General features: G+C 49.5%; 1 protein-coding gene across 1 annotated transcript; it reads right to left on the minus strand.

Moving 5' to 3' along the window:
* Nucleotides 1-467: 467 nt before the first annotated feature.
* On the minus strand, nucleotides 468-11,485 carry rnf11b (ring finger protein 11b). The gene is made up of 3 exons (XM_067229532.1): nucleotides 11,184-11,485; nucleotides 2,902-3,071; nucleotides 468-2,555 (listed from the first exon to the last, which is right to left on the minus strand). The coding sequence occupies exons 1-3, from the start codon at nucleotides 11,304-11,306 to the stop codon at nucleotides 2,384-2,386; spliced, it is 465 nt and encodes a 154-aa protein (XP_067085633.1). The 5' UTR covers nucleotides 11,307-11,485; the 3' UTR covers nucleotides 468-2,383.
* Nucleotides 11,486-11,679: the final 194 nt, after the last annotated feature.

Raw genomic sequence — 11,679 nt, forward strand, 5'->3', positions numbered from 1 at the left:
AAAGACCAGTTGTGCCAAAATCTAATGTTCATTCACCTATTGAAATCATGTATATTTCTCTCGCTATAAAGTCCCACTCAGGTAGCTATTATAGGCCTACAGGTGTGGAGAGAAAATCTGACCTGTAGGCCTTGGTTCCAAAAATAAATAAAATTAAGTCCTATTATTTCCTCAGAGAAATGTATTTTGCCCTGTGTCCCAATTCGCACGCAACCCCACTGGTGCAACTCCGTAGGGGCTCGAGAGACAGGGCCATGGGTAAAAGATGACAATGTCTCGTTCACCGTCTTGTTTAAAAAAACGATTCCTCCTAACGTTTCTGATAAGGGTTTCTGCATGGTCACCTTATGCCCTATGACTGTGCGATGACGCTATACTCATGAAAAATGAATCACGAGTCAAACTCTTGATCTAAATCAGGAGTTTCGAAATCTGTTCTTTGATTCCACGAAACAAACGACACAGACTTCCATAGCATAGTTTCATTTATTAATTGCCAGTATATTATATGTATACTTACAAAGAACAAAGAAAGTACTCACAGGCACACACATAAACAAACAACCTCGCACATGCAAAGACAAAACGCGCCCGCGCCGCACAGGCCCGTGGGCATCTGCACTTGTTGTAGTCCTTAATGGGGGGAGGGGGGGGTCTATGAATGCTAAGGAATACGCATTTACATTGCTGTGAATCACACGTGTGGACTTGTTTATTACGCCGATATATTATAAATTGCTTCTGGTGGAGTTCATAAACGTTTTAATTATTTCAATTGTCTTTACTATTTTCTTAGTTACCTAAATTAGAATGCTAGACAAACAGGTGAATGATCATCCCATTTCGTTTTTTTACTTTACGGTTAAAGAAAGCTTTACGGTAGAAAGATTTACGGTAATAAAAAATACATCCTACTAGAGAACAGTGAACGAAGTGAGCACCGTGTGGTGGGCCCAGGTGGAAAGCTAGTGGGTGCATTCGATTTAGAACACCAGTTAGTTTACATAACGAGGACGTCCGTGCCAAGGCAACAAAACTCCATAATGACTGGAAAATAAAATATTACAAAACTAACGATACATCTATACTGTGCAAAATCTGAATGATTTACAGCGCTCCCCCCTCCCCCAACAAACACACACACAAAAACACTCAAGGCATGTTTTAAACCTCTTTAAATGTCAGTGAGGGTTAGTCCTCAGCACGAGACACCTTCCGTACGGTGAAGAAGGAGCGCGACTCGCTTCTTTCTTTATAACACAAATACTTGAGAGCCATCTTATTCTTGAACGTTTGTATTTCTTGTGCTTATAGTGACGTTTGATTACACGGTTGCACGTAAGACAATATTTCAAGATGTTCCTGAAATCAACTGTCATTGCAATACCAGTGTAATGTGTGCATGACGTGTATGTATGTGGTGCGGGTGGAATGATAAGGAATGATAATTTCTACACTATCATCTGCACTGTATGCTTAAACCCAACATGACTTGAAGCTGGGATCAGATCCAGTCCCCTGTGCAGCGCAGTACTGTGCCTCACCACTAGATGGCTCCTGTGTGGTTGCAGAGAAGGAAGTGGTATCAACTGAGCCCTTGATGGTTAGCTGAGTGCGAGCACGCACAAACACACACACACACAACACACAACACACACACACACACGCAAATCAAATGTCTCTTGACTACTATACACACATTTATCAGTCTTTATAGTGGATGTGCTGTTTGTAGAACAGTCTCCGTAGCGGAACAGTCTCCGTAGCGGATATCTAAACACCCACAAAGTCCCTCTGGCTGGTGAATGTCTTCCATGGGTCTTCCAGGACACAAAATGTCTCCTCTCTCCCCCCGCTCTCTGGACAAGGCAACAGGGACACCTGGAGGGGAGGGTGGAGCTATGCTCCCTGAGTCCGTTTGTCCACCCTGCCAGGAATACCTCTCTGAACCCGAGTTCTCCAGACCAGCCAACCAGTCAGCCAACCAACCAGTAGCTAGTTGGTGATGTCCAGACCAGCAGCTGTTAAATCAGTTCCTTGACTTGCCCCCCCCACCCCAAAAAAAAATCCCCAGAATTCTGCAGCTCTACTAATCAGCCAACAAGTCAGCACACACCTGGTCAACTAGCCAGCCAGTCGGTCCTGTGAATACCTTCTCCCCAGTCCAGTGAGGGAGAGGGAGTTGTGGATGAAGAGGTGGATGAGGGATGGGGGACTCAGTGACCTAAAACAGATAGTTTGGTCTCACAGGGCCACTAGCATTTAAAGGTTTGGTTGTAGGTAGGAGGGGGGGGGAAGGTGTGCAGTTTGAGTGTGTGTATGTTTGTGTATCAGTTGGACCAGAGCGTCACAGCATCTGGTGTGGGTGTGTGTGTGTGTGTGTTCAGTTGGTTTCGTAGGAGGACAGCAGGGCGGCGTCGACAGGCTCCATGCAGGAGGGGCAGGTGAAGGAGCGCATCAGCCAGTCGTCTATACAGTCCATGTGGTAGATGTGCATGCAGGGAAGGAACCGGATGGGGTCCCCGTACACAAAGTCCATCATACAGATCACACACCTGAGGACAGAGGAGAAGCCTTAAACATTTGTTTAAAGCAGAGCACAATAGAGTGCAGTACAGTATAGCACAACAGAGTACAGTAGAGTCCTCATCCATTACTCATCAATGATGCAAACGTTTTTGGGAAAATATGTTTTGAATCTTTTGAAACGTTTTTTTTTCTCGAAAAGCTTTTGGTAAAAAAATAAAAAGCTACATATTTTTAGAAAACATTTTATCTACCTTTCGAAACTTTTTTTCTAAAATGTTTTCAACCTTTCCAAACTTTTTTCTGGTGCAGGTGTTGTGTAGCCTGGTGCAGGTGTAGCGCAGGTGTAGCGCAGGCGTGGCCGTTCTTACTCACTCTCTGATCTTCTTCTCGGTGACGTGGCGTCCTGGGTCGTACACGCCGCAGGGGAGGTGCTGGATGAGGCCGATGCGCTGGGCGATGCGCACCTGCTCCTCCTCCGTCAGCTGGGTGGCCAAGCGGGCCTGGCTGGGCGTGGGGTGATACACAGGGACGTGACCCTGCTCCTGGAAGGGAGGGACACACAAGAGCCATGGAACATGGGAGTCAGGTGGCTGAGCGGTGAGGGAGTCGGACTAGTAATCCGAAGGTTGCCAGTTCGATTCCCGGTCATGCCAACTGACGTTGTGTCCTTGGGCAAGGCACTTCACCCTACTTGCCTCGGGGGAATGTCCCTGTACTTACTGTAAGTCGCTCTGGATAAGAGTGTCTGCTAAATGACTAAATGTAAATGTAGTGACAACACTGTTAAACCTGTGTAGAAATGCGGGAATATTCCCGGTCAACAGTGCATTGGTTGATACAATCGATCTATCTCTGTCACAGACGGACTGCCTGGCATGGATGCCCACACAGCATCTCATGGCATCCAGAACATTCCATCTGGCCTCTGGCCCAGGCTGTCCAGCTCCTAGTTTGAATCATGTCAATGTATGTCGATCCTTCCTTCCATTTGCATGCATTGTTTTAACCAATGACTGTCAAGAGCGGCAACATGCTAGCAGACAAACTTGGTAGCATGTTTCTGTCTCCTTGCGGCCGCAAGCAATAAAGCCTTCTTGACTTGTTCACCGACTGATCACACACACACACACACACACACACACACACACACACACACACACACACACACACACACACACACACACACACACACACACACACACACACACACACACACACACACACACACACACACACACACACACACACACACACACACACACACACACACACACACACACACACACACACACACACACACACACACACACACACACACACACACACACACACACACACACACACACACACACACACACACACACACACACACACACACACACACACACACACACACACACACACACACACACACACACACACACACACACACACACACACACACACACACACACACACACACACACACACACACACACACACACACACACACACACAGTTAGAGACCTGCACAGTTCACACTTATTCCACATTTTTCTTTTAAACTTATTTCTGGATTGCCCCGTTCCAACACAGTCTCACACCTGTCCATTTACACTAGAACAGTTCTGGTGAAGTGGTGCACCTCTAGCCCAGGGGAGAAGGGCCAAAAGGAATTGAACCAGAGGAAAGATTTGTGTAATCAGCTGTGTGGTAAGCCCTTAGACCAGGTGTGCTTTCATAACTCCCAGCTGACAGGAGGGGGGGGGGGGGGGGGGTGAAGAGCCCAAAAGATGATGATGGATCTCTTGGCCTCAGTGGTGTTTGGGCTCTCCCCCCCAGGGGAGACAGAGAATGTTGTGATATTATTCGGGCGTCTCAGTCATTATCAGAACGCTTGTGAGACTGAGAGTACAGTAGGAAACCTGTTTCACTCTCCATGTGACTCATGAGATGAGAGAGATCCCTCCACCAGGGGGCGGTGTGTGCACAGTCCAGAGATATCCCTCCACCAGGGGGCGGTGTGTGCACAGTCCAGAGTTCTTCCTCGAAACAGACCGGCAGGAAACACAAGACGGAGTGAAAAGCAGGAAACTGAAATTGACAGAACTTCAGAGAGAAAACAGAGGTGTTCTGAATGCAGACTGTTGTAAATGACACAGTGGGATGAACACAAAGAATCTATTGAGCCCTGTATTACATCTGCACACATGTATCCCAGCCCAGAGTAGACAGACAGACAAGTCTGTCGAATTCTTATGTAGGCTCTAGCTGGCTATTTGGATAGCTGACTTGCTGATTGACCTGACTGGCTGACTGACGAGGTGCTGGCTGACCATGTGACTTGTTGGCTGACAAGCCGTTGGCTGTGTAAGTGACCGTTGCTGGTTGGCTTCCTGAAACACAGGAGTCAGCATTTTACAGTATTTTCAGACAGGCCTGTCCAAAATAGACACGGCGACAATAACAGCCTCCAAATGATGCCGTGTGTGTGTGTGTGTGTGTGTGTCTCAACAGCTGTGTTTGACAGGAGAGGTCGTGTTCAGAGGATGCTGTGCAGTAGTCAGCACTCTCTTTGTCTTGACACACACACACACACACACCTGTTTTTTGGAGGTTCATAACTCTCCTGTGAGGGACCAAGAGGACAGGAACGTGACTGCTCCCTCAACACACTCAACACGACATCACCAAAAGGAGTGAGTGCTTTAATGGTGCCGAGATGGAGAGAAGCGAGGGAAAGAGTGAAAGAGAGACTGAAAGTGAGGGATAGAAAGAGAGAGAGAGGGAGGGAGCGGGCCCACTGTGCGCCCCTGTCTCCTGTGCCAACCAGGCAGCCAGCAGCCAAGAACTCAGGCAGACCAAGAGTGTCTGGCAGGCTGAGTTCAAACACACACACACACACACACACCAGATGGGGATGAAAAAGAGCAGCTGACAACCTGAAATACCAGGCCCCAACACACACACACACAGCTGCAGACCCCGAACAGGCAGTGTTAGTATGGTCATGGTTGCCAGAGGGATTGGAGAACCCTCCCCCTCCTGTTCCTGATTGGACGTAAACATCCAAAACACCACCAAACTAGGCCACCAACACACCTCTCTCCTGCAGGGGGCACCTCTCTCCTGCAGGGGCACCTCTCTCCTGCAGGGGGCACCTCTCTCCTGCAGGGGCACCTCTCTCCTGCAGGGGCACCTCTCTCCTGCAGGGGCACCTCTCTCCTGCAGGGGGCACCTCTCTCCTGCAGGGGCACCTCTCTCCTGCAGGGGGCACCTCTCTCCTGCAGGGGCACCTCTCTCCTGCAGGGGGCACCTCTCTCCTACAGGGGCACCTCTCTCCTGCAGGGGGCACCTCTCTCCTACAGGGGCACCTCTCTCCTGCAGGGGCACCTCTCTCCTGCAGGGGCACCTCTCTCCTGCAGGGGGCACCTCTCTCCTGCAGGGGCACCTCTCTCCTGCAGGGGCACCTCTCTCCTGCAGGGGGCACCTCTCTCCTGCAGGGGCACCTCTCTCCTGCAGGGGCACCTCTCTCCTGCAGGGGCACCTCTCTCCTGCAGGGGGCACCTCTCTCCTGCAGGGGCACCTCTCTCCTGCAGGGGGCACCTCTCTCCTGCAGGGGCACCTCTCTCCTGCAGGGGCACCTCTCTCCTGCAGGGGCACCTCTCTCCTGCAGGGGGCACCTCTCTCCTGCAGGGGCACCTCTCTCCTGCAGGGGGCACCTCTCTCCTGCAGGGGGCACCTCTCTCCTACAGGGGCACCTCTCTCCTGCAGGGGGCACCTCTCTCCTGCAGGGGCACCTCTCTCCTACAGGGGGCACCTCTGCAGCTTTCCCCTGGTGGTTTCTGTGACAGGGCAGCCAACGGCCTGCCTCAGAGAGAGAGAGAGGCAGACACCAGAGGTAAGAGAGGCAGGTAGATGTGGTCTGGCATGGCGCCCACCATGTTACCCGTCCCAAAAATAGCAGGGCTTTTGTTCCCGAGGAGGCTGGCGAGTTGGCAGGTCTCAGTGCAGCGCTGGGGAACACCCACAGCAGCATGACTGGGCAGTATTCGGTCTGCCCCGACACTGAAGCCTTCGCCTCGAAACACTAGCTGTCTGTCTGCGTGTCTGTCAGTGTGTGGGGGTCAGCTTGCTGGGTCAGTCTGTCTGCCAGTCGGCCTGTCTGCCAGTCGGCCTGTCTGCCAGTCGGCCTGTCTGCCAGTCGGCCTGTCTGCCAGTCGGCCTGTCTGCCAGTCGGCCTGTCTGCCAGCCTCCTGTCTTGGAGGGGTGCTGTGTCAGGGTGGTAGCCTCCTGTCTTGGAGGGGTGCTGTGTCAGGGTGGGGTGGTAGCCTAGATCTCAGAAGCTAAAATGCCCACCACATGGGTCCAGTTTCCTAGACATGGATTAAGCCTAGTCCTAGACTAAACTTTTTCCAATGGAGATCTTCATTAAATGTTTCTCTTACTTTAGGACGAGGCTTAATCCATGTCTGGGAAACTGGGCCTTGGAGTTGAAATTGTAAGGGAAAACTGCAACAGTAGGAAAACGTACATGGAGTTTTAGTCTAGCCTGTAAGGTCTGTTGTTCCCAGGGTTACCACACTAGTGCTGTGTAATCCACTGGACCAATCCGCTGTGTCGCAACAGCATAGTTAAGGAAGCAGCCCCGACTCACACAGTCTAGAAGCTACACGCCTTATCAACCAGGATCCATGAGTCATTTGGTAGTCGAGGACTAGGATTAGAGTAATCTGTATCTGGAGCAGACAGGCCTATCTGAGGTTTAGACGTCCCGGGGATGAGGCGGGGGGGAGACCACTCGACAGGTGCCTCCTGTCGTCACCGTGGTAACGTGGTGAGAACCATCTAAACGATATGTGAAGTTAGCCTCTGGACATCATCCTCCAGCAGCTTGAGTTCTCTGCCTTTCTCTGCCTCTCTCTCTCTGCCTCTCTCTCTCTGCCTCTCTCTCTCTGCCTCTCTCTCTCTGCCTCTCTCTCTCTGCCTCTCTCTCTATGCCTCTCTCTCTATGCCTCTCTCTCTATGCCTCTCTCTCTATGCCTCTCTCTCATTTCAGTCCTCCCTCCCTTGTTCACCCCTCTGTCCTCCCCGGGTCTGGAGAGCAAACCAACTTCTCCTCTGTTTGCAAATGATCTTGCTGGGCTGGTTTAAAACAAACTGCTGACAGCACCAAGCTGTCTGTAAGTGTGTTGACAAGTGTGTGGTGTGGTTTGTGTGTGTGTGTGTGTGTGATCTTGTCCCTATTGTTCCCCCTCAGTTGGCAGACACCTCTGGTGAGAGATTTACTGCATTCTCTCTAGTCCAGAGCTGGGAGTCTTAGATCATTCTCTTCCTACAGGCCAGCCACACTCACACAGGCTTTTCATGTCTGCAAGGTGTATTCAGCACCCAGTGAGGTCAGGCCATTAAGCAAGCTGACAGCAGGATAATGGTCTTTGTGCCAGACTGAATGTGATCAATAAACAGTCCCTGGTCATCTGGACCTGCCATGAAAGAGCCAAGCTGAGCCGAGCCAGACTAGCCGAGAGACACTAGACCAGAGGCTGTGGCTGTATGGTAAACAACAGCTATAAATCTCACACACCAGCGCCAATCCAGTCGTCAGTGAGGGATGCCATGACACATGCTGGGGTGTGTGTGGTGTGTGTGTGTGTCCACACACACCCCCATGTCTCCCACGGACACACACACACACACACACACACACACACACACACACACACACACACACACACACACACACACACACACACACACACACACACACACACACACACACACACACACACACACACACACACACACACACACACACACACACACACACACACACACACACACACACACACACACACACACACACACACACACACACACACACACACACACACACACACACACACACACACACACACACACACACACACACACACACACACACACACACACACACACACACACACACACACACACACACACACACACACACACACACACACACACACACACACACACACACACACACACACACACACACACACACACACACACACACACACACACACACACACACACACACACACACACACACACACACACACACACACACACACACACACACACCTCCACTCACAGCAGCACACACACACTGAAACACTGTGCCCATCTCTTCATACCCAGTCACACTGGTGTGAGTCAGCATTTTCACCAGCTGCTTTCCAAATTAACACTCGCGTGGTGCACACACACCTCCCCTTCCTCTCTAATACCAGCAGAGCTGATTACAGTAAAATAGCAACTCCTTCCTTCCTCTGCTCGCAATGTGATGAGGAGGTGCTACAGAGAGAACACACATACACACTTTCCTCCCATTAAGCCTATCAGCCACCCTTCAAAACAAAATGGCAGCACCAGACTCTTATTCCCTAGCCTGCTTAATATTGTTGATTCACACTTTGCGAGTCACATGCGATTTCAAGGGAAAAGAAGAAGCTATCTGACTGCCCTCCACAATGCCCCGAACCCAAGACTTCACATGCTCCAGAGTTGCGAGATTCAACTCTGTCATGTTGAAGAGTGCTCGTGTGGCCTGGCTCTGTGCAGGCTGGAGACAGATGAACCCTTTAACCCTCTTCAGCTGCTGAGCAGGAGGGAGTGGCGAGTGCAGCCTGGGCCTTCAGCGTACAGGTAACAGCCACGGGTCCCTGAACACCTGATCTGATGTAGCTGACAGGACCGTACAGAACGTACCCCAGCTGGCCTCGCACAGCTGCTGCTGGGAAACCTGATTCCCACTGCAGGAATCTCTACTTACCTAAAACTGGACTCGGATGAGTACACAAAAACAGCAGAAAAGACACGTGTGTCTCCTCACTGTGTGGTCAGTAAACATTGAAAGTCCAAACATCGTGCGTAGGTAGTGAGGACGGAAGGGATAATGTCAACAAAACCTCAACCTCTCTCCCAGGTGTTTCTGACAGTGGGACTCTGAGGTGGGCTGCAGCTCTGACTTGACAGAAATTGCTGTCTCCTTCACTGACCGGGCGGAATGCATGCAACGTCATCTGGTTATCCGCTTGATAACTTCACTGTTATCTGCTTGATAACTTCACTGATAACTTCACTGTTATCTGCTTGATAACTTCAGTTATCTGCTTGATAACTTCACTGTTATCTGTGAGGTGACTTGGTAGTCTGGAGGTTCTGTGTTTGTGATTAAGGTGCCACAAAAGGTCAACGACCTGACCGACAGAACATTTCTTACAGAAGGTAGAAGGTTTAAGTTACTGCTGGTGGATAACTGTTTGGTAGGTATAACTACAGGCTGATTCCTACAGAAACCAAAAATTATATAAGAAACATTATATAAGGAAATTTGAGCTCCTAGCCAGTTGTGAGAGAGTAGCAAAGTCAAAACCTTCAACACCTGCTTTCACCAAAGACTCTTATCTTAGATCTGCAGATAGGGCTTAACCTAGACTGTGCCATCCATTTACATGTCATAGGCAGTGGAGTGCAAGGTTAGACTGCATGTGACCTCAGTAGTCTGGTTGCGAGCCAACTCGACCAAACTAGGGGATTTGAGACCTCCTGCCTTTGCTGTATCTAGCAATTGTTTGAACTAAGAACTCACGAACAAGTTCTCTCCTCGGGTGAATTTAGGGGTTAGACAAACTGTTTGGCCTGCCTACTGTAAAACTGTGGACCTACATGAAATATGTCAACAATGTCCATATTCCACACAGAAGGTTGACATTGTTGACAAGGATCCAACATTCCATTACATGACTACATTTGGTTAGGGCACAGATTGGAACAAGAATAAATCCCTAGATATGGCTTGAATATGACCTGTGTTCCAAGTCAGGTGGCTGAGCGGTTAGGGAATCAGGCTAGTAATCTGAAGGTTGCCAGTTCGATTCCCAGCTGTGTCAAATGACGTTGTGTCCTTGGGCAAGACACTTCACCCTACTTGCCTCGGGGAATGTCACTGTACTTACTGTAAGTCGCTCTGGATAAAAGCGTCTGCTAAATGACTATATGTAAATGTAAGTCTTAGTTCTACCAGGAAGACTTGGCGCTTTCGACGTCTGAGTTTGGGCCAACACTGACTTGTTTCACTAGAGTGTGATGTATTCTGAAGGCCACATCTCGATGGTGATGAAGCCCAGAGCTGGCTCAAAACAAAAGCTAGTTTCCCAACACAGGATGGATGAAGCACGTAAACTTGTCGTGACACGTTTAAAGTTTCGGTGAACTTGTGTGGAAATATATGGGCCACTGGTGGCTTTTAATGTATGTAAACAAAGCCGGGAGGACTATGTTGCAACATTGGAATAATGGAATCATATCTAATCAACTAACCGCTTAGACAAGGTTGAAATACATTGTAAAAACTACGTGTCAATCTATAAAAGCGTAATGGTAATTTCTGTAGTGGCTTCCCTGGGCATGACATTTGATCGGGGCCAGTTTCGCCACGTTAAACCCAAGTTGTAAGTCTAGTTGTCTGTGGAACCTGACAAATAGCTAGCGTTTTAGTCTAGTTCGCTGCTAACTGAAACATACAGCAAGCTGTGCATGATGGCCTAGCTAGATGGCTTGTTTTGTTTATCTATAAGTAGCCAGTTATCAAGCTAGGCTAACTAACTGGAAAAAACCTTTTGACCTACCTGGTACGGGGGAGGAGGTTCCTGATCAGGGTCGGTCCCATCACCATAGCTAGCCCTGTCCGACTGAGATTCGTGCAGCAATGAGATATCGTCCGAGGTAGGAGATTTCAGACAATTTCCCATCTCTTCAAACTCCTTCCCTTGTCCGTGTCGCTTTGCTACGTCTATGGCACACTCTCCTCAATCTTCCAGTGTATAATTACACAATGTTAAATCAGTCTTTTTGATGCCCGCACATTTTAAAACGTATCACAACCCACGAGAGCTGTTAAGCAAAAACAAAACAGCTCTCGCCAGTCGCCACACAAAGAACAGCCTTTCAGAGGGACTTTCCAGCCCCGATCACCGACGCTAGGAAGGTGATGTAGCAACACCAAACTCCGCCCCCAGACAAGACAACCAATGCCCTTCAGTCTCCACTGAGGATGTTCTCCGCTTCCACCAATAGGATGACTGTCCACATTACTGTTTGCAAAACATAAACACATAGCTATAG

The sequence above is a fragment of the Osmerus mordax genome, chromosome 26 (genome assembly GCF_038355195.1).
Source record: "Osmerus mordax isolate fOsmMor3 chromosome 26, fOsmMor3.pri, whole genome shotgun sequence".
Lineage (NCBI taxonomy): Eukaryota > Metazoa > Chordata > Actinopteri > Osmeriformes > Osmeridae > Osmerus > Osmerus mordax.

Excerpts from the sequence above, each read along its gene's own strand:
- rnf11b (XM_067229532.1), bottom strand. The coding sequence starts at position 11,306 with ATGGGAAATTGTCTGAAATCTCCTACCTCGGACGATATCTCATTGCTG. Across the intron at positions 3,072-11,183 it reads AACCTCCTCCCCCGTACCAG|GAGCAGGGTCACGTCCCTGT; the intron begins GTAGGTCAAAAG and ends CCTCCCTTCCAG. Across the intron at positions 2,556-2,901 it reads ACCGAGAAGAAGATCAGAGA|GTGTGTGATCTGTATGATGG; the intron begins GTGAGTAAGAAC and ends CTCTGTCCTCAG.